The following is a 22,828-nucleotide window of genomic DNA, read 5'->3' as shown; positions in this document are numbered from 1 at the left end:
GAGCAAAACTGAAGATTGGAAGCGATACATGAGAATAAAGTAAGTACAAGGACTAGAGACAATAGTTTGGAGCATGAGAGCCTGTTACCAATATGGGTTAGTTGACGAACTGGTGATGAAGAGACGGCAACACAGGTCTTATGTATCAAAGGTTGATACTTAAGGCAGTTCCTTCATCATGTTTATGCAAATTCTCATGACCACTGATCAATGGCCATGTTCCTTCAGTGCGCTGGTTTCAGTCATTATGCAAAAGTACTGTTTATAAGATTGGGGAAACCTGCAGTCAGCTGAGACTGAAAAAGTCACCTGGATGAGTGACGAAACGTTTCTCCCACTGAATATGCTTCGTCCAGATGAACAGAATCAACCTTTGGAGACTCCTTAGATAACCTTACTTTCTGGTGCTTAGAAATAACCTTAAGGTTCTTTACCATACAATATAAAGGACCCTGAGGCAACTGTTGTTGTGATTTGGCACTATATAAATGAAACTGAATTGAACTCAACCTTTGCAAAATGGATGAGTTTTATTTAGTTAAGATCAGTTATTGTCTCCCACTTTCTCTCTGTGGCTGAGTTTCCTGCCCAGGCACACTGAATATGGCACTCTAAAAACAAACACAAAAATCTCTCTCTCTCACACACACACACACACACACACACACACACACACACACACACACACACACACACACACACACACACACACACACACACACGAAACTGACAATGAAAACAGGCAATTTAACAGTGAGAGCACTGAGAAGTATGTGTTTGGCCTTGTGTTTTTTATTCAGTAGTGAGAGCAACTCTATGAAAAGGGAATATAATGAAACATATAAAGAGAGCACACTCCAACTTTGACATTTCCAGTGGGTGATGTGTGAAGCCTGTCAGGTTTAGCTTTAGCAAATTGTCTTTATTTACATTAGTACTGCTAAACAATCCATTGTAAACCTATTTTGTGAGGCTACTGGATATATACTGCAAAGGCCTCTGCAGTATATACATCCAATTATATATCCAGCAAGGCATTTTAATTGGTTTAGACAAAGTAAAGTCTTCACAGGTGATTGAAATATAGTATTCCCTGGAGGGAAAATTGAGTTTTCTCACCTAAAGCATATAACATTTTACGATGTCCTATCTTAGCAATATTTACCTTGATCAGACACATTTGGCTTCAATTGAAACATCCACTAGTCGTGCACATCATATATGCAACAAGACACAAAATGGCTTTGAGATAAAAACCCTCTCGAAATCTATATCCATCACTGTCTGTTCTGCCGTCTTTTATCACAGAATGCTCAGGGCAATGGTAACACTGTTCTTGAATTTCACAGACTCAGATTCCTATTGATCTGTTAGAGCCCATGAGCTGATACTGCAGAGATTTTGATGTTGTGGACACTGCAACATCTTACATGATGATAAGCATTGCTCTTATTGTTATTATAATAGCTGTACTGCAGGGGTAACTCTTCTGACCTGTGGTTGAACCCACTGCAGAGATCAAACTTTATTTCAAGCAGAAATAAAATTTATGAAATAATTATAGAATTTTACAGATGGTAGCACACACAGTTTTTATTTTTAAGCATTTGGGCAATGATACAGTCTTTGTAATTTTGCTTTTGTACACCATCACATATCATTTTAAATCAAACATGCAATTGAAGTGCATGTTTTATTTCAAGAACTTAAAAAAACTATTGCCATGACTATTCTGGAGTCACACACATGTATATACATTGTCCCCCATTTTTAGAGGGTCAGCAGTAATTGGACTCAAAAGCAATTTTGTGGTCAGGTAAAGTTACCTCATTATACCATAAAAAATAAGTAGAAGGAAAATCTGGAATTGATTCCAAGCGTTGAACTAGCATTTGGTAACTGTTCACTAAAGCTGTCAATTTGAGGTTAAAAGAGATGTCATTGGAACTGAGGGAAGCCACCATTAGGCCGAAAATATAGCAAGAAAATTAGGACTGAAGAAATCTATGATCTGGTGCAATCTTTGTCCTTTTCTTGGTTAGGAAAAATTCCTAACCACAACATCTAACTAGGTCAAGAACACTGTTGAGGAGGTAGGCATATCATTTGTCCACAATAAGACAACAACTTCATACCTATAAATGCACAGAGGGTTAACAACACTCAATTCAATTCAATTTTATTTATATAGCGCCAAATCACAACAAACACTCTAACATTAAAGAGCAGGGAGGCCAGATTAGATGTAAAAAATATCTAAAACAATATCCCTAGCTCTAACAAAAAAATCTTTGGACTAATAAAACCAAGATTGACTTGTACTGGAATGATGGGAAGAAAAAAGATTGGACAAGGAAAGGAACATATGGCACAAGAATATCACATCATCTGTTAAACATGGTAGAGGCATGTTATGGGATGGACATCTATGACTGCAGATGGAACTGGGTTGTTAGTGTTTATTGATGGTGTGACTGCTAGTAGAAGTGTACAAGGCTTCACTGCCAGAGGATAAACTGACCAAAGATGCTTCATAATACAAAAGTTTTTCTCAAAGAAAAGAAATTGGATATTCTTTAATAGCCAACTCAGTCAGCTAATTTCAACTCAATAAATCATGCTGTGTAGGCAGACAGACCCACAAACAGTAAGCAGCAATGGTTACAGTAAAGACTTTGAGGAGCATCTCAAGGAAGGATGTGCTTGAGTTTTAGATTTCAAGCAGTCACCGTATAGAGTCAGTTGAATTATGATCGTAGTCACACCATGGACAGGGACAAAGTTTAACACGACCAGGCTTTCTTTGCTTTAGCTGGCTTGACAAAACCTGAAACCCAAGCAGGAGATTACAGATATCACAGCAGTGGTTATCAACTTTCTCTGTTAAGCTGTACTTTCTGGCTTCAGAAGTTCAACACGTGAATGTACGTACACAATTACCCCTATTAATGCCACCTCTTCCAATCAGAGATGTTATCAGATGATGATGATGACAAAATGCTTGTTAAAAATCTATAAAGAACATAGAAAATGTTTACAAGTAACATCACAGATTAATGCTCCAGAAAATCATTAATCTTGGGATTTAGTGCATAGAGCGGCAAAGTAAACATTTTAAGTCGAGTTAATTGTTTTAATGCTGAGTGCATTCTCAGTGCTCCTCTTTATATCTAGGATGAGGTCTACACATTAGAGCTCTGAAACTTTGAAATGGATACATTTAAACATTAAAACTTACTGTCCAATAGCCTGTTAAAGAAAATGTAGAAATTACTTTGTCAGCTGATTAAAAGTGACACTAATTTTGATTGACTAGGCATAAAGTGTGTCTTCTGTGTTTTAGTACTGGCAATTCCAGCAGTTTACAAGAGGCTTAAGAGGAGATTTGAATCAAGTATTAATATTTATACATTTTCTGCATCACTGAAATGGATACACTCACATTCTAGTAACAATGCAACACACATTTTGCACATCATTCAGTGGTTGTAGTAAGGTACAGCTTAATAACTTGCACATATAAAATGTATCCACACAGCAAAAAAAAATCTATATTGCATTTAAAACATGCTGTAAACAGACAAATCAGTGAAAACGTGCCACTTCCTTTTGCAACAGTTAAGTTCGACACAGCCCACTAAGCCATTAATATTGCTTTGTAGTACACCGTCAGAGCCAGAGGTGGTTCTGTCTAAGAAAACAAAGGACAATGTGAGCTCACAATTACAAAGTTAGCCTGACCTGGGTTTTTTGGCCATCAACATGCATTTAGTTACATCATGAAAATATTTATTAGCATCATAGATCAAAGGACTCAAGGGCAACCCAAAATGTTAATGCAGACTTTAAAACCAGTGGATGATGACACTGTGCCTACCTCCATCTTCACCTCAGCATTGAAGAACAAACTCCTACACGGGGAGAAATCTTTAAGAAAAAAGGTTTGATGTTCACTTTGTGTATACATGTTGGGTAAAAACACTGCAGGCACTTGATGACACGCCCCATTATTCACCAAGAGATGATGAAAAAGAACAACTTAGTGTTGCCATTTTTCTCTTGCAACATTTGTATGAATCAAGTAAACATGATATTGTGTAAGATTAGAATGAGAAAGCAACCACTTTTATGAGTGAATCACAGTATCAGACAGTATGTCTGATACTGTATCAGTATGTCTATTCCTATTGGAAGCAAAGGAGAAGGTAATGTTTTAACCTATACAAGTTTACTGCTTTTCTTTTCATCTAGGTAGGTAGTCACATTTGGATGCATAACTGTTTGCTTATATATCATCGTCTGAGCAAAATGGCCTCTCTGGGGTTGGTGGTTTATGTGTAGGAAACATCACAAATCACCAATTAAAGGAGCAAATGTGTCTGCTAGAATTTACATTTTTATCTTGCTAATTTGTCAAACATGTCTGAAAGGACAGCTTAATTTTTTCTTGATTATATATTGTATTAGGCAACATTTTTATGGTCATAAATGATCTATGGGTATGTACTACAAAGAAATCTTTGGGAGTTTTAGAAATGCGGGCATATAAAAGCATTGGGGCTTTGGGTATAAGATGCAGAGGACCTTCAGAAAACAAAGCACACTACTTGGATAATACAAAGCACAGACTTCATTCCTACAATGCACAGAACATAAGTTGTTACAAGGATCAGAGACTATGAAAATGCAAATATTTAATCAGCCAATTACGGCAGTGTAGACTTTCTGAGATTAACCTTTTAACATTGAGTGTGTCATTGGTAACCTATCTATGGTCAGTAGGGTTTAGCACGAGTTAACATCCTCCCCTATTTTTGCATGTTTGGAACACCAAGATGACAGTACTTATATATAATAATAAAAATTGCTGATCGTCCCTTCTATTCATAAATCTGGTATTTTGCACCTTGTTGTAAAGCCTCCTAAATTTACATTCATGAAGTTGATGAGGGTTAACTGTAAACTTTGGGAGTGATATGCCTACAGTGGCTCTTTCTGTGTGTTCTTTATTGTGAGGGGGCTTACTTTACCAACTGAAAGAATTGGGCCATCATCCACTCCAGTTATCTTACATGTTCTTTCAGGCATTTAAGTGTTGTTGAGCTCATCAGTGCATTCCTTCTATTTAAGAATGTACCAAACTGTTCTCAAAGGTTTGCTGTCTTCAGCCTAATGATTCACTTGCATCAAGACCTTGTTGCACCTTATACTGAGAGCAATCACGAACAGCTGTGAAAATGGAGACAGAATATAAAAGATGCACGTGACTCCTAATGGATAATTCAGGCTTTTATTATTTTTTTTTACATCCCTCGAAAAAACACTTTTTGTTGCATAATCAATTGTGGTAGTATACTGAAGAAAACAAAAATTGGGTCACTGTCCAAATGTCTATGACCTTGGTTGCATCTTCTAACCAGTGCTCCCTGTTAATTTTAATTTAATTTTTACTTCAGTGTAAATAGGCTGCTGGTACTGAAGGAGTTAGACATGTTAAAGTGGCTGACTAAAGCTGAAATAGCAGATGAGAAAAAAAGAAGCCTGATAGAAGGGGAGAAAACAAAAACTTGATTTTGATTTGCTCCTCAACTGCAGAAAGCAGAGCTCCACTTCTGCTTCTTCACTTGCTCTTCAAAAGTCAAGACACTGTTAAAAATCACCTCGAGGTTTTCGCTCACTGACTTCATACTGGAGTACACACTGCTGCCGAGATGATTTAAAATACAAAATCTGCCATGACAGTGTTATCGCTCCCTCGTTCCTTAGTGAGGAAGCTGCACTAGATCAGACAGAAACTACATTAGCTGACTTGTCTCTTGGCAGCTTCACTGGCCTCTTATGCTACATTTATGTGATGCAGAATTCACACTAAAACACCAACTGGGAGTAAAAAAAGGGAAACCTATACATTGGGACATTTTTTGTAGGTACAGCTGCACCTTTTTACACAACTTGGCGTATAGTAATTAACGTCAGTCAAGGCATTAGCCACACAGTGTTCAGGGGTGTGTGACATCTAAGATTTGTGTGTTTTAAGTCCTGTAACACAAAATCCACCTATTACAAAAACAAATCTGATAAAATCTGTATAACCTAGTCATGCTGTTTTAAAGATTCTTCTCTCTAGCTCATCTTGCCTCAACCTCCATGGGCTTCCGCCCTGTAGAACATGCCCAAAACACCTCAGCTAGAAGGCACTAAGGAGACAGCAATTCTTTGATCTGGATGAATAGCTGCTGTGCTCCAAGCTCTTCCCAAATGATATAGATCACCCCATCTCTAAAGGAGAGCCCAGGTATCCTATGGATGAAGCTTATTTCCACAGTCTCATTCTTTTTTCAGGATCCATAGGTTGGATTCATAGGCCATTGAGCAGGAGTGTAGACTAATGAATAAATTGAAAGCTTTGCTTCAGATATTGCCAGGTTGATTTGAACATCACTTTTCCCTTAAGAAATGAAATAATTTAAATAATTTAAAAACTGCAGTTTTATTACTCAAATTATCATTTTCTAATAATTAAAATTTGTTTGATGAACAAAAACATGTAAGTGTGACAATTACTCAAAAATTAAAGATCAGGAAGTGGAAAAATATTTTTTCATAGCACTATACGTAGTATGGTTAAATGTAAACAAATGATTTTGTCAAAGTTTTGTTCAAAGCTTTGTAAATTAATGGTATTTTAAAGATGTTGCAAACTTTAACTAGTGCTTTAGCTTCCCAGATACATCTACAAGAGGTTGAACAAAGGACAAGAACAGCTTCCATATTCCATAAAAATATGAAATCAATTCTTTCATTATTAAAAAAAAGTCATTACATTGTCAAATACCATAAAATACTGCAAAAAATAGTCCAGGTTTGTTTATTTATCTTTTTAAAAAGTGTTTGTGTTAAATACTTTTGAGCTGGTTTAAGTTTTAACAAACCAATAATGCGTAAATAATTCTTGCTTTAATTTTTCCCTTCATCTTTACATAGGGGAGATCTCTAAATAATCCCTTCAGGCTTCTTTCTGCTCCTGCACTGTAATTATTGGCTTTTGTATTGTATGCAATTTGCATAGTTTTTTTTGTGTGTGTGTGTGTGGAAATGAACTAAACTAAACTAAAATTTTTAAGTCACCAACGACAATTATGTCTCATGGGGGTGGTTCAAATGAGAACTTACCCTCAAATTAGCCTCTGCTAGTCAGGCTCAGTAAGTGATTGCATGTATTATAGCCTCGAGAGTGACTCTAATTTTATTGAAGAGTCTGTGCAAACATTTTGTTAAGGGGACTGACAATTTAGACATTAGTTGTGTAGTTATGTATTTTCACACAATTAATTTTTGAAATTATATCATTTGATAGATCCCTCTTTATTTTGACTGGCATACATGGTACACTTTTTAAATACAGATCAGAGACTGGATACACATTACTGCTGGATCCAGCGCACTCAAATGCTGGTTGGCCTTTTAGGGCCAATTGCAAAAGTAGATTTGATACATGCATCACATATTCTCATATTTAAAATTTCCACCTACTTATGTGTTTGCATTTCTGTATTTCTTAAATAAACCAAGATACACCCTTGTGACAAAAAAAGTTTTTAGTTAGAGCGTACTTAGTTTTTTACAGGTCTGCACAAAGTCCTGTGAAAAACAAAGTGCACTTGTTTTTTACCTGACTAACACATTCAGAGGCTTCAAAGGCTAATTTTGACAATTACATTAAGTTTATGTAGAGTCAAAATTGACAATGTTGGCTGTTGTTTTTCAAGACCTCTTCAGTTCATCCTGTCATGCAGTTAATCAATTTCTAGCCCAAATCCTGACTGATGGCAGTAATGAATGCTTGACTTTGTCAGAATTCGTGGGTTATCGTTGATCCACCAGCCACTTGAGAATTGATCCTCATATTGGCTATTGGCTGCTGAGGATACCATTTTTTATTCCTGGCTGTGTTCTTGGACAAAATTGTACGTGAACCCACTCCATTGGAATGAAAAGCAACCCATCCATCCATCCATCCATCTTCATCCGCTTTATCCGGGGCTGGGTCGCGGGGGCAGCAGCCTAAGCAAAGAGGCCCAGACCTCCCTCTCCCCAGCCACCTCCTCCAGCTTATCCGGGGGAATACCAAGGCGTTCCCAGGCCAGCCGAGAGATATAATCTCTCCAGCGTGTCCTGGGTCTGCCCCGGGGCCTCCTCCCGGTGGGACATGCCTGGAACACCTCACCCAGGAGGCGCCCAGGGTCATCCTTGTCAGATGCCCGAACCACCTCAGCTGGCTCCTTTCGATGTGGAGCAGCAGCTGCTCTACTCTGAGCCCCTCCCGGATGGCCGAACTTCTCACCCTATCTCTAAGGGAGAGGCCAGCCACCCTTCGGAGGAAGCTCATTTCTGCCGCTTGTATCCGCGATCTCGTTCTTTCGGTCACTACCCACAGCTCGTGGCCATAGGTGAGGGTAGGGACGTAGATCGACCGGTAAATTGAGAGCTTCGCTTTTACACTCAGCTCCCTCTTCACCACGATGGACCGGTGCAGCGTCCGCATTACTGCAGCTGCAGCCCCAATCCATCTGTCGATCTCCAGCTCCCTTCTCCCATCACTCGCGAACAAGACCCCGAGATACTTGAACTCCTCCACTTGGGGCAGGAACTCATCCCCGACCCAGAGTGGGCACTCCACTCTTTTCCGGCTGAGAACCATGGCCTCAGATTTGGAGGTGCTGATCCTCATTCCCGCTGCTTCACACTTGGCTGCGAACCGTTCCAGTGCGAGCTGGAGGCCCCCACCCGATCAAGCCAACAGAACCACATCATCTGCAAAAATCAGAGATGAGATTCTGAGGCCACCAAAGCGAAAGCCCTCCGCCACTTGGCTGCGCCTAGAAATTCCGTCCATAAAAATTATGAACAGAACCGGAGACAAAGGGCAGCCCTGGCGGAGCCCATCACCCACCGGGAACGAGTCCGACTTATTGCCGGCAATGCGAACCAAGCTCTTGCAACGGTTGTATAGGGATCGAATGGCCCGTAGCAATGGGCCAGACACCCCATATTCCCGCAACACCTCCCACAGGACACCCCGAGGGACACGGTCGAATGCCTTCTCCAAGTCCACAAAACAAAACTCCCATGCACCCACTCCCGCGACCAGGACGAAAACCGCATTGTTCCTCCTGTATCCGAGGTTCGACTAACGGACGAACTCTCCTTTCCAGCACCCTGGCATATATGGCGTTATTTTTGTGCCACTATTCTGAGCGGACGTAAAAAAAATTGAGCGCACGTAAAAAAAAATTGCAGGGGCAAGTGTTGCATTTTGAGGAGAAATTTATTTTGAGCTTACAAAAGCTGAATTTGAGTGAACAAAATTCATTGCTTGTGCAAAAAACGTATTTCAGTGTTTGCGCTTATCCATATACACACACAATAGCACCCCCTCTCGCTCAGTTTTTTCATTTGCGCTTGCTCGCAATGTGTTGCTTGCGCTCACAACATTCTCTGCTTCGTACGCTCAACTCTCTGTACACCGTTATAAGTGTGCCACAAAACCAACCAATCACAGACTTGGTTTCAAAAATTCTGATTGGCTCTTACAGTCTCCAATCAGCTCGCTAGCTACTGCTTTCCGGACACCGGAAACACTGTCCACTCAGCCTCGCTTCTTGCAGATAGAGGGATTTTTGATTTACTCTGCAGCTAAAGAAGAGCTGGCTAGCTACTGCTTTCCGGAAACACTGTCCGAAATGTAGCTAAATCCAGCTAAAATCTCTTAAACCCCAATTTGCGGATAATATCTTTAATCATTTTATTTTAAAATATATTATTTTTTAAGACTATTGTTGGTGTAGTAGAATGTAGTTGCATCATACAACCATGCCAACTGACTAATTTTTCCAAATTATACTTGAGTAGCTCTCTTTTATGTCGTCGAATACTGAATAGCAGCACGAAAAGAGCATGTCCCGGCCACATGTAAGTAATATAAAATCATTTTGTTAATTATTATTCGCTTGATAACTGACGTTAGCTAATTTGCAAACTATGCAAACTTGAAAAATGATGTACCTCATGTAGTTTGTTTTATGGGTTGTTTATTTTTGTCTGAGATACATCATTTCATTGTACTTGTCCATGTTCCTTGCTGCTTTTAACAGGACATACTGAGACAGCAAATGATGCATAGACTCCTCTCTAAACTGAAAGCTGCTTTAAACCAACAACCACTAAATCTGGATTATTTGGAGTTCTTGACTCGTCATGAGCTTGTTCTGTTTGAATTTTTCTCTCAGCAAATAGGCGGTCTGTCAGAGATTACAGAGGCTCTACAAAACATTCATCATCTGGTTCAGTGTGAAATTAACATCAGCTCTGTGGCCATTATTGAACTGGAAACAGAAGTTGGTCTGGGACCTGGCCACCCCAAAATCGTACTAGAGAGAGAAAGACTCAAGAATTTGTTGGACATTCAGCTGCCAGTCAGCTGCATTGCTAAATGTCTTGGTGTTTCAAGAAGAACAATCTACAGGAGGATGCAAGAATTTGACTTGTCTGTGAGAGGAACATACAGCACAATGAATGACCAAGAGCTGGACAACATCATATCGGCTATCAAAAATCAGATGCCAAATGCTGGCTATCGAATGGTTCAAGGACATTTGGTTTCTATGGGTCTCCGTGTTCAGTGGTGGAGAATGATGGCCTCCATGCATCGAGTTGATGCTGTAGGGATCTTCAAACGGATCACAGAACTAGGCTGTGTTGTGCGAAGAAGCTACTCGGTGCGAGGCCCTCTCTCCCTGGTCCACATAGACACAAATCACAAGCTAATAAGGTAAAATACCCACTTATATAGCTCTAACACAAGTTGGGCAGAAAGATGCACGTTATACTTTAAATCTGCTTTAATCAACCTTATCTGATAGGTCTTTCAGTGTATTTATAATATTTTAAAAAGCACTTGATAGAGTAATATTAAGTAAAAGGAATACAGGATGTGTAACAAAACCAGCAATATTGTTAATTGTAAATTTTCTTGAGCAATTATTTACACTTTGTATATCGATATTTTCCATGATAACAAGCCTATCAACACATAATATGTTAAGTGCTCCAGAAAACTTAAAAAAAAATCATGACAAGAGAACTAAAATATTTAGTCTCATTGAACTTATAAACATATAAAAATGTTGGTATTATTTTCAGCACACCTGACAAGTGTCCAGTTTAAGTCAGTGGCAAGTGTGCATACTGAAAAATGTATTTTCAATGTCTTTCATGTTCTGCAAATCAAGCCTTAGTGAGATTGTTTTCCCTCTGAAACAGGTACAATGTTGTGATCTTTGGTGGAGTGGATGGCTACTCAAGGAAGGTAAAAGTGTAACTGTTATGTAGAATATTTGGTAGTTTTGAAATGAGAGCTTTATTAGGTTGTTTTTTTATGAACATCAATTATTCAGCAAGCCAACATAGTGGACGATTTGCAATTATTATTTTTTTAAATTTCTAATCAGTTCTTTACCAAAAAAGGTTAAACTAAAAGGCCATTTTCATTTTTTGATAAGTACTACCAATATTGATGTATAGACTACTCAAGCTTTGAATTATGGTTATGAACATAGAACCGTACAATATTCCTTGAACACTTATTATGAAACTGCATTATTAACTGAAAAACTATACATGATCTGAAACCAGATCTTTAATTTTCCATTTGTTTTTACTGCAGGTCCTGTACTTGGATGCAGCAACTAACAACAGGGCAAAAACTGCATTCTCATTTTTCCTGAGATCAGCCCAGCTTCACGGCTTGCCATCAAGGTTTTATGCCCTGATTTAATTTATATGCTAGCAACAAGTATCATTAAAGAAAACTTTAAAAATTCCTTAAAAATGTATTTTTATCATAGGGTTAGGGCAGATCAAGGAGTAGAAAACCTGGACATTGCACATTTCATGTTTGCCACAAGAGGAACAGGGAGAGCGAGTTTCATATCTGGAAAGAGTGTCCACAATCAGAGGTTAGTCTTTTGATGTTTTTTATATTATTATTGACTGCATGGGTAGATTGTTGTAGCAGTTCTGATATTGATTTGAAGCATGAAATACTTGAAATCCAAATTCAAATGTATTTACAGAGTAGAACGACTTTGGCGTGATGTCTGGATTGCAGTCACTAGCAAGTACCATGATATTCTTCACTCACTCGAGGAGGATGGCCTGCTTGACATTTCAGATGTCATTCATCTTTTTGGTGTCCACTACATCTTTGTCCCTCGACTCCGAGCAGATCTTGTCACCTTTGTTGGAGGATGGAATAATCATCCCCTCAGGACAGAAGGTGGTCTCACTCCTGAACAGCTCTGGTGTATGGGACATCTACAAGAGCTGGACGAGGGCGAGAGACTTGAGGTACCAGCTCATAATCTGATTTTTTTTTTTTTTTTTTTTTTTATTTAAATGTTGAATTTCAAAATTTTAGTTAGCAGTTAACTCTGCTCTTCTGAAATTAACAAATTAAAACACTTGCAGCACATCTGGGAGATGCTTCTGGTGATTTTATACATTCTTGCTTATCAATTACCACTAATCTAAATTACAGTAAGAAGAACATGAAAACAAAGGCATTCTTTTTAAATTGTTGTATTTTAATGGAAAAAACGCTTACACAAAATAACATTCCTCCCAAAAGTACCTATTCTGGAATAATGACCATTATATATGTTTGTGGATTTGAAGGAGCTTCGGGATCCAGGCATTGACTGGGAGAGTGCTGTACTGCAAGAAGAATCTAACAGCACAGTTGTGGTTCCTGAAGTTGAATGCCCACTGGATGAGGAAACCCTGGAGGGGCTTCAGAGAACTATTAATCCCTTGGAACATTCTGAGTCACACGGTCGTGACCTGTACATACAATTCTTGCTACAGGTGTCAAACCAACAGTGACACTTAACATGGACGTGAAAGTCAACGTTCTTTTAAGTTCTCAAATACTGGATTTCTTTGCTAAAACATTCAGATTACAAGTAGACAAGCAAACAAAGCACTTGCTTATTATCTATCAACGTAGGACCCTACACAAAGTTTTGAAGTCTTGTCATTTTCATGAAACGGCTACGAACATCTTAACAGCTAATGTTTACAAACATTTTTACTCATTTAGTTTCCAAATTACAAGACAACAATGTGTTAAACTCTGTGGAATCCACCACCATATTTAACTGCTGCACTCATTATGGTTTTAAACACTGTGTAAGTGTCCAGATGCTGCACTGGAAAAGTCACAGTACAAGTGCATGCACTCACAACTGGGTAACAAATGGAGTGATCTCCCAGCCGCTCCTTACATTCATGGTCAAACTTGCATGTTATTTTGAAATGTCTCTTTTCATCAGGAAGGATGGGAACATGGGACTGGCCGGTCATCCACTGGAGCACATGGTGGACAGCAAGAGACTCTGATTTTTCACCACCTGCACCGCCTGTGTTTCCATCTGTGATGTTTGAAAATGTTTCTGAAGTCTTTTCTAAATAAAAAGCAATCTGGATTACAATGTTTTAAATTAACAACTAAGAATACTTTCTAGTGCCCTGCATGTTAAAGCAAAAATATTTAACAGATGCATACGGTATATATACAATACTATAGGTATATACAGCTAATACTATATAGTACCTGATACTTCAATCTCCTGCAAGAAATCTTGCAAAAAATTTATGATCTTCCTCTCAGTTCTCTCCCTAGATGTCCCTTTTTCACTGAAATGTGGTTGGCAGCTCATCATAATGAAATCAGCGTCTGGCTGTAAATAAGGAAATAAAGTAGATTATATTATAGATATATTGTTCATTCAAAACTAATAAATAAATACAGGATAACTACAGTACAGATAAGTGGACTGTCTTTGGATCAGACTGAAGCTGCTATGTTAATACTTACTTTGAGGATTTTCCCAGGAACAAACAAACTGTGGCAAGCTTCAGGATTTACAGCCATCAGGTTCACAAGACCATACAGTTCCATGCCCTTTCGGAGCTGCTGTAGCATTGGAATCAGTCTTGTTGTAGAGTGTAAGACAATAGCACTTAAAAAAAAAAAAAAAAAAAAAAAAAAAAGAAAAACTAGTTGGGGAGGGGGGGGGGGTTAATGATCTCTCTGATTTTTTCTCCCTTACCGGATCATGCTTTCCTTACTATCCATCTTTATCTGGTTTGTGTATCCACAGCTGACAATTTCATCAGCCCACATCATCAGAGACTGTATGTCTGCTGCATCTTCAACCTGGAAATGTATAATGTGAAAGAGGAAATACAGAAGGTTAAAAGTGTTTAAAAACACCATACTCATAATATATCATGTGCCAGAGCTAAACCAGGTGCTCACTTTGCGGATGAGCAGGGAAGATTCCACATCTGCAACATCCTCCTTAGACAGACAGCTGAAATCAACCTCTCCTGAGCAGAGGAAATTGTAGCACCATTCTTTGAAAAAGGCAGGAGATGGGCCTCCTTGGGCGAGGCTGACTGCAATTATTTCACCAACAGTTCTGTGTAGACAAATGATTATAATTCATTTTCAGGTAACATTTACAAAAATATCGGATGCGTATTAAATGTAATACACAAAGCTCGTATGTAACCAACCTGAAGTTTTCATTATCAAGATCGGTCAGAGAATACTTGGGGTTTTTGCCCTTGTTCTCAAGTCCTTCAAAGAATCTGCTTTCAATACCTGAAATCATGTCTTTCATACAAAAAATATCCGCATTTTTAAGTTATCCATTATTTATTGACACTAGGACAAAACAGGTAATAGGCAACTCACCACTCAAAAACTCTTTCCTAAGTGCTCCTGTATCCATGCCTGCCTCTCCAATGAAAACCACCCTAAGAACACTGGTGGGAGATGCAGCTTTTTTTCTCTGCCACTGGAGAATGCCTCTGTCTGGAAGGTCTTCTCTGTCCACACACAACTTAAATTCTGTTGTGGTGTCGACTTGTTGTTCAAGGCAACGCAATACATCTTCCACGCTTAACAAAAACAGGGTAGAAAACATCCTAAGCTCTCAAAGAAAAATAATCATCTTTAGATTAAAAGAGGCTACCACATTAAACGTGATTAGAAATTATTGCAGCATGTTCTGTGCAACAACCTTTAACAATAATTTAAAGTAGTGTGATCATAAAATGTTTTATATGAAATTAAACCCCAGGTATTGTGTAAAAGATCTTACACATAATTTTAACAAATGGTTCTGCATAATAGTGTGTATATGAATTATAATAGAGCAAAAAGTACCTGTCTGTTGTGCATACTGAAGTTTGAGCTGGTGTCCCTGTAGTTTGGTCATTTTCTTCAGGCACCATGCATTGAAAGCTGATGACAAAACAAAGTTTAAAAAAAATAAAATAAAAATACATATGTTTGCGTGGACTGTTACTGATTAACATTTTTTCATAAACGGCTGAAAAAAGATTACCTATCCCCACACAGACTCGCATGGACTGTGATCTCATCTTCAGGAAAATCCTTAGTGCATATTGGACAAATAACCTACAATTCCAAAAATGGGTACATGTTAGGCATAGTGGGAAAAAGATCATTACCGATACAAAATTCATTGTAGTTACTATGGTTTTTAGTAATGTGCTAGGTTTACCTTGCATTTGCTTTTCACAATGCATAACTCCGATTCCTGCTGAATCAAAAAACAGTAATTGTGATACTATATTATTTAATCAAAATTGCTCATTTTGATTTCATCAAAATTGTCTCACCTCATCATCAGTCTCATCAGGAGAGAATTTTCCTTTGCACGTATTGATGTGTACTGCAAGCATCTGCAGAGGCATAACTTCATTACACTGGTAACATATCTTCTTTGGCATCTTTGAAAAGTGCTGTGAGTCGGGAGGTAGAGGAGATGTGTCTAATGTTTCCTGAAGAGGTACTATGTAAAAAGTGGATTTGCCACCTCCTGACACAGCTTTCAGTGTTTTAACAGAATATCCTTCTGTTTCAGGTGGAATTACAGTGAGCTTTCGTCGACCACTGCCACCTTTATTGACAGAAAAATAGCATAAACAATCAAGCAGCAAAAGTATCAACTACATAATCATAATGCAGTATGAGCACGCAAGAATGCCAAAAAAATACATAAAAACTGAATTAACAACAAACCTGTTGCCTTATGTAAGAGCCATCCTCCACAAAGATATTCCATTTTTGGAAAGGTTTCTTCCAGAAGTCTAGAAATCTTAGTTAAAAACACCGTTAAGCAGAATGGAACACTAAATGGACTGTGGCATATGATTCAGGCTAAATGCGTCTGCCAATGACTGATTTTAATACTGACTACACAAACTTACCTCTGCATGGTCACCATCTTCTGGAAGAGACACTGTTTGTCTCCCCATGCCAGCTTGTAGGAGTTCAAGCTCCTCAGCTGGCAAAGGTGTGTAGGATGTGTTTTTTGACAGCAAATAAAAACTGAGGCCTGTGGTCTTACTGCCTGCCTTAACAAGCTGCTTAGTAGATGTTAAACATCTCTTTTTACCACGGCTCAAGTGTGATTTGAAATATCCTGGAAATGATCTGTGGGATGAAAATGCATGAGTTTAAAAAATGCAGTGTTGCATAACATAAGGGTTATTGTTTAATAAAGTTATTAAATATGACATCAGTCCTTAATAGCACATTTTAATTTAAAAATCAATGTTGATAAATCCACAAACCAAATAACTTTAACAGAAAAGATTGCAAAAAGTTAAAATAAAAAAAACACACAAAAAAAGCAAAAACCTTGTCATCTCTTGCTGGATAGTCAGATTTCTAGGCTCCGGCTGCCCACTCTCTGTTGGCCTCCCTGAAGGATTTGTGGATATGTTGTTAAGCAGCAAAGACACCAGATTTCTTACTGCTGACTCAACTGCACCATTACCCTAAAAAACATGATTAGGATACACTGCCTCAGTAAGACAACTACGCTGGTAATTACCCATAAGGCTAGCTTAAACTCTACAGCTGCATCTGTAACTACAATTTCACAGCATATTAAACAGAAAGGACAGCAAATTACTAAATTCACACAAAAGAAATTAAACTCACCTGATACTGTGGTGTAGTATTATTGGAGCCATTGTTTGATTCTGCCATCTCTTCTTTAGCTGCAGAGTAAATCAAAAATCCCTCTATCTGCAAGAAGCGAGGCTGAGTGGACAGTGTTTCCGGTGTCCGGAAAGCAGTAGCTAGCGAGCTGATTGGAGACTGTAAGAGCCAATCAGAATTTTTGAAACCAAGTCTGTGATTGGTTGGTTTTGTGGCACACTTATAACGGTGTACAGAGAGTTGAGCGTACGAAGCAGAGAATGTTGTGAGCGCAAGCAACACATTGCGAGCAAGCGCAAATGAAAAAACTGAGCGAGAGGGGGTGCTATTGTGTGTGTATATGGATAAGCGCAAACACTGAAATACGTTTTTTGCACAAGCAATGAATTTTGTTCACTCAAATTCAGCTTTTGTAAGCTCAAAATAAATTTCTCCTCAAAATGCAACACTTGCACCTGCAATTTTTTTTTACGTGCGCTCAATTTTTTTTTACGTGCGCTCAGAATAGTGGCACAAAAATAACGCCATAGGCATAGACTTTCCCAGGGAGGCTGAGGAGTGTGATCCCCCTGTAGTTGGAACACACCCTCCGGTCCCCCTTCTTAAAGATGGGGACCACCACCCCGGTCTGCCAGTCCACAGGTACTGCCCCTGATCTCCACGCAACATTGCAGAGGCGTGTCAACCAGGACAGCCCTACAACGTCCAGAGCCTTCAGGAACTCGGGGCGGACCTCATCAACACCAGGGGCTCTGCCACCAAGGAGTTGTTTAACTGCCTCAGTGACCTCGCCCCCGGAAATTGGCAGGTCATTCCCCTCATCCCCAGACTCTGCTTCCTCCTCGGAAGACGTGTCAGTGGGATTAAGGAGGTCCTCGAAGTATTCCTTCCACCGCCTGACAATTTTCTCAGTCGACGTCAGCAGCGCTCCGCCAGCACTATACACAGTGCAGGTAGAGCATCGCTTTCCCCTCCTGAGACGTCTGACGGTTTGCCAGAATCTCTTCGAGGCAGTCCGAAAGTCTTTTTCCATGGTCTCTCCGAACTCCTCCCACACCCGAGTTTTTGCTTCAGCCACTGCCCGAGCCGCATTCCGCTTGGCCTGTCGATACCTGTCAGCTGCCTCCGGAGTCCCACAGGCTAACCAAGCCCGATAGGACTCCTTCTTCAGCCTGGTGGCTCCCTTCACCTCTGGTGTCCACCATTTGGTTCGGGGATTACCACCACGGCAGGCACCAACCACCTTGCGGCCGCAGCTCAATGCAGCAGCTTCGGCAATGGAGACGCTGAACATGGTCCATTCGGACTCAATGTCCCCAGTCTCCCTCGGAATGCTGTTGAAGCTCTGCCGGAGGTGTGCGTTGAAGATCTCGCAGACTGGGGCCTCTGCTAGACGTTCCCAGCACACCCTCACTACGCGTTTAGGTGCACCAGGTCTGTCCAGCGTCCTCCCCCGCCACCTGATCCAACTCACCACCAGGTGGTGATCAGTTGACAGCTCAGCCCCTCTCTTTACCCGAGTGTCCAGAACATATGGTCGCAGGTCTGCTGATACGATTACAAAATCGATCATCGACCTACGGCCTAGAGCGTCCTGGTGCCACGTGCACTTATGGACACTCTTATGTTCGAACAGGGTGTTCGTTATGGCCAAACTGTGATTAGCACAGAAGTCCAATAACAAAGCACCGCTCGGTTTCAGATCAGGGAGGCCGTTCCTCCCAATCACGCCCCTCCAGGTCTCGCTGTCGTTACCCACGTGAGCATTGAAGTCTCCCAGCAGGACAACAGAGTCTCCAGGTGGAGCACCCTCCAGCACCCCCCCAGGGACTCTAAGAAGGCTGGGTACTCTGAACTGCCACTCGGCGCATAAGCGCAGATGACAGTCAGGACCCGTTCCCCGACCCTAAGGCCCAGGGAACGAACCCTCTCGTCCACCGGGAAAAACCCCAACGTACCGGCAGCAAGCTGAGGGGATATTAGAATACCCAGCCCGCCGCCTCTCACCAGGGGCAACTCCAGACTGAGACAGAGTCCAGCCCCTCTCCAGGAGACTGGTTCCAGAGCCCAAGCCATGCGTAGAGGTGAGCCCGACTATATCTAGCCGGTACCTCTCAACCTCACGCACTAACTCAGGCTCCTTCCCCACCAGAGAGGTGACATTCCATGTCCCTATTGCCAGTCTTGGCAGCCGGGGGTCAGTCCGCCAGGGCCTCCGCTCCTGGCCGCCACCCGGCACACAATGCACCCGACCCCTATGGCGCCTCCTGCGGGTGGTGGGCCTGCGGGAGGATGGGCCCATGTCTCCTCTTCGGGCTGTGCCCGGCCGGGCCCCATGGACTAAGGCCCGGCCACCAGACGCTCGCCCTCGGGCACCCTCCCCGGGCCTGGCTCCAGGGCGGGGCCCCGGTAACCCTATCCCGGGCAGGGTAAACTGTTCCCTCGGTGTCCTTTTCATAAGGGTCTTATGAATCGCTCTTTGTCTGGTCCCTCACCCAGGGCCAGTTTGCCATGGGAGACCCTACCAGGGGGCAAAAGCCCCCAGACAACATAGCCCCTGGGATCCCTGGGACACACAAACCCCTCCACCACGATAAGGTAGCGATTCAAGGAAAAGCAACCCCACAGACGAATTGTGCCAGGATCAATACTGCCCTAGTCCTGAAGCTGAATGTCTTTAGGTGATGGTCCTAGCACTTGGTGGACTTACGTTGGTTGTTGAGTGGTTGTGAAGACTTCTACAGAACACCTGTCCTTGAGGTTCTTGATGATCTGACAATTGGCTGATTTAGGTGCAATCTTGTGCCAGAAATATCTTTCCCTGTAAAGCCCTTTTTATGCAAAGCAAAGATGACTCCACATGTTTCCTTGCAAGTAACCATGATCAACAGAGTAAGAACATTTATTTCAAGCATCAAACATCCAGTTGCTATTCTACCTCAGTCAGCATGACAGAGTGTTCTTCAGCCTCATCCTCATCAACACTCTGACCTGCGTTAATGAGAGGATCACTCAAATGATTTCAGCAGATCTTTTTGTGAGAATGCTGAAATGTACTGGAAATGGGTTTTTTTTGGGGATTAACTTGCTTTTCACGGCGAAGAGGGACTTTGCAATTAATTGCAATTTATCTTTATAACATTCTCAAATGTTTGCTAATTCCCATCATAAAGACTGAAGCAGCAAGCTTTGTAAAAACCAAGGTTTTCTGCTTGGTAGGTGGCAGTCAGTTTAATACTCCTTGCCAAATCCAAAATATCTGAAAACAAGAGATAGGTTACTTGTCTATTAGATTGGTGAATTTTGGGAAGACTATAAAAGATTAGGGTTAGTAGGTACTGATTAATTAAATAAGCATACTCCTTTTTAAAATTAAATGAAAATATGCATTTTTAGTTCATTTAAGTGACACTGTTTAAATATATTTTTGTAATGGTAAAATTCACTTTTTACCAGTTATGAAGACGAGAGAAAAAAAAGAAAGAGTTATTTCATGAATATTCTCTGAATGGCAGTGACTACCACCAAAAGACACATCTCATTTAGTAATCTATATTTTCCATCATTCGTTTGATATTTTTTGATTACTACTCTCAACTTTTGTTCCTTTCTGAACAAAAAACTGACAAATGTTACTGCCACCTTTCATTTTGCTCATAACGACACTGTGAATGAAAGCTGACGGTAATAAAACTGCACTTGCACTTGAATCAATAACTGAGAACACTATCTATCATAAGACCGTACGATTACCCAGTACACTATGAATATGCATTAAATAAGAAATACTGCTGTCTACATAAATTACAGAAGCAGAGCAACCGAAATGATTGGTAGTTGTTGAAAACGTGAAATACTGATATAGGGGGGATTTCCTAGTTTCATTGTCCTACTATACTGACACCTGTGAGTTAATTCTTAAGCAGCTGATGTGAAAACTTTGTCACTTTGTTTTAAGACAAAGAAGTGAAGTACAAATTAGCACACCAAAGTGTCAGACTGCAGCTTTTATGATGAGACTTGAACAAGCTCTCATTGTAAGCTGGAAACAGAGACAGTTCAAAATCCCAGCAGCAGTTGCATCTTTTTTCTACACCAAAATAAACTGAAAAAATAATGAACATAAATCACAGGGTGTGCCTAAACTGCTGCACAGTCATGTTTGTGTCACTGTTCAACAACTGACTGCCTGTGAGTGTGACCGCTTGAGTGCTGTGAGTATCGTGATTCAGATATGTTTGGAATGACTCAGTCATTCATTCAGTCTTTGTCTGTTACTTGGGGTGAATATTAAAGCCAGTGGTGGTGCGACCCGTGATTAATCTGACTCAGAGTTTATTTGTCTTCAATATGAACTTTATTGCAGTGGTTCCGTTGTCATGACAACAACATCAACCTAGCCATTAAAAATCCAATAATTTTCTCATTGCACATCACATTGCAGTGGACAGTTAGTTGCTAGCAGCTATTCCAGACTCCAGTTGCCTAGGTAACCGTGTAAAGCATTTCCCACCCTGTTGTGTGTCAGTCACTGAAGCAACTACCAATGAGAGGCAGGATACCAACCACTTGGCTTGAAGTTGAGAAATGTTTAACCCATAAAGGAATCAATTCACAATGCAGGTGTGTCAGTCACTTTCTCTTTTATTTCTAGTTGCCATGTCACTGCAAGTCACTTCTTGCATATACACAACTTAAAAGAAATCCACATAAATGGAATAAACAAGCTTTCTTTCTTTCTTTCTTTCTTTCTTTCTTTCTTTCTTTCTTTCTTTCTTTCTTTCTTCTTAAAGAGAGTTAAATATGTGTTTAAAATCTTGGATGTCATCAAGATAATCAGCAGTGTTTTTCACCTTGGAACTCTACCGTGAGTGTTATTTTTGTCAGTGTCTTCATTATTGCTGAATTACAACCATGACTGTAACTGAGGCAAGTGAGGCCTGCCTTCTTTAGATGTTGTTCTGGGTCCTTCTGTGACCTCTTGGATGAGTAGCTGATGCGCTCTGAGTGTAATGTTGGTAGGCCCGTCACACCTAGCGAGGTTCACCATTATTCCAAGTTTTCTCTATTTGTGAATAATGGCTCTCACTGTGGCTCACTATAGTCCCAAAACCTAAGAAATGACTTCTAGAATGATGGCTGTCAGTGCCTTTGATTCTCATTTGTTTTTTCAGATATTGGCATGATGTGTGGGTTTTTAAGATCTTGTTACTTCTCTTTGTCAGAGAGGTTTTTTTTTTTTATTAAAATGATATATTGATTCTAAAGGTCTGGCAGTAATCATGCCAGAGTGTTGCCAATGAAATTGAACTTAGCTTTCACAAATATGTGGTAATTAGGTTGGTTTCAAACCGAATGGGACATCCCATTTGAGTAACAATCCAATCGTTCAGTCTGACGTCACTAGCCGTGTCTGGGCCTAAACTCTGCTGCAGGTCCATATATCAAATGATCACTGTGGCATTACTGAGAGTTAAAAACTGCTGTGCGCATGCGCCAACCAGCGTGCAGCCTGTTACAGTCGCTCCTGCTTTTTCTCTTAGTTTAGCTCTTTTTTCTTACGTATTCTTTTTTTTTCTGACTTGTATTTTCATCCGTTTATTATCTTTTACTCAATCATGTGGATTGAGAGAGTTTTTGTTCTTCTGGTGGCTGTGGAACTGTTACTTTTATCAAGGAACGGCACCGCGGCACATCTCCTACACTCACGGACTGTTTACTCCA

The 22,828-nt window shown here is 40.3% G+C and overlaps 2 protein-coding genes and 1 long non-coding RNA gene across 3 annotated transcripts; 1 reads left to right on the top strand and 2 right to left on the bottom strand.

Moving 5' to 3' along the window:
- The first annotated feature begins 9,957 nt into the window (after positions 1–9,957).
- On the top strand, positions 9,958–12,942 carry LOC112435621 (uncharacterized). The gene is made up of 7 exons (XM_024804345.2): positions 9,958–9,972; positions 10,290–10,831; positions 11,323–11,368; positions 11,726–11,817; positions 11,907–12,017; positions 12,135–12,408; positions 12,736–12,942. Exons 1-7 carry the CDS (start codon positions 9,958–9,960, stop codon positions 12,940–12,942), a joined length of 1,287 nt encoding a protein of 428 aa, XP_024660113.2.
- Positions 12,943–13,185: 243 nt separating this feature from the next.
- LOC112435639 (G2/M phase-specific E3 ubiquitin-protein ligase-like) lies at positions 13,186–15,978 on the bottom strand. Its single transcript, XM_024804410.2, has 11 exons — positions 15,775–15,978; positions 15,657–15,692; positions 15,477–15,550; positions 15,296–15,373; positions 14,822–15,027; positions 14,641–14,740; positions 14,381–14,543; positions 14,172–14,278; positions 13,937–14,081; positions 13,673–13,799; positions 13,186–13,523 (listed from the first exon to the last, which is right to left on the bottom strand). The coding sequence occupies exons 1-11, from the start codon at positions 15,883–15,885 to the stop codon at positions 13,186–13,188; spliced, it is 1,485 nt and encodes a 494-aa protein (XP_024660178.2). The 5' UTR covers positions 15,886–15,978.
- A 24-nt stretch (positions 15,979–16,002) lies between these two features.
- LOC143421451 (uncharacterized) lies at positions 16,003–17,448 on the bottom strand. The gene is made up of 5 exons (XR_013101100.1): positions 17,105–17,448; positions 16,799–16,938; positions 16,366–16,591; positions 16,178–16,253; positions 16,003–16,055 (listed from the first exon to the last, which is right to left on the bottom strand). It is a non-coding gene; the product is annotated as an uncharacterized LOC143421451 (long non-coding RNA).
- Between the last annotated feature and the right edge of the window lie 5,380 nt (positions 17,449–22,828).

The sequence above is a fragment of the Maylandia zebra genome, linkage group LG12 (assembly GCF_041146795.1).
Source record: "Maylandia zebra isolate NMK-2024a linkage group LG12, Mzebra_GT3a, whole genome shotgun sequence".
NCBI classification, from domain to species: Eukaryota; Metazoa; Chordata; class Actinopteri; order Cichliformes; family Cichlidae; genus Maylandia; species Maylandia zebra.
This window is presented reverse-complemented; position numbering and strand designations above follow the sequence as displayed.

Bases quoted from the DNA above. Each gene is read 5' to 3' on its own strand.
- LOC112435639 (XM_024804410.2), bottom strand. From the start codon at position 15,885: ATGCCAAAGAAGATATGTTACCAGTGTAATGAAGTTATGCCTCTGCAG. The intron at 15,374-15,476 runs GTAATCTTTTTT...TTTTGTCATCAG, and splicing joins GCGAGTCTGTGTGGGGATAG to CTTTCAATGCATGGTGCCTG. The intron at 14,082-14,171 runs GTAAGGGAGAAA...TTTTTTTTTAAG, and splicing joins AGTAAGGAAAGCATGATCCG to TGCTATTGTCTTACACTCTA.
- LOC112435621 (XM_024804345.2), top strand. The intron at 11,369-11,725 runs GTAAAAGTGTAA...TTTTTACTGCAG, and splicing joins TGGATGGCTACTCAAGGAAG to GTCCTGTACTTGGATGCAGC. The intron at 11,818-11,906 runs GTTTTATGCCCT...TTTTTATCATAG, and splicing joins CTTCACGGCTTGCCATCAAG to GGTTAGGGCAGATCAAGGAG.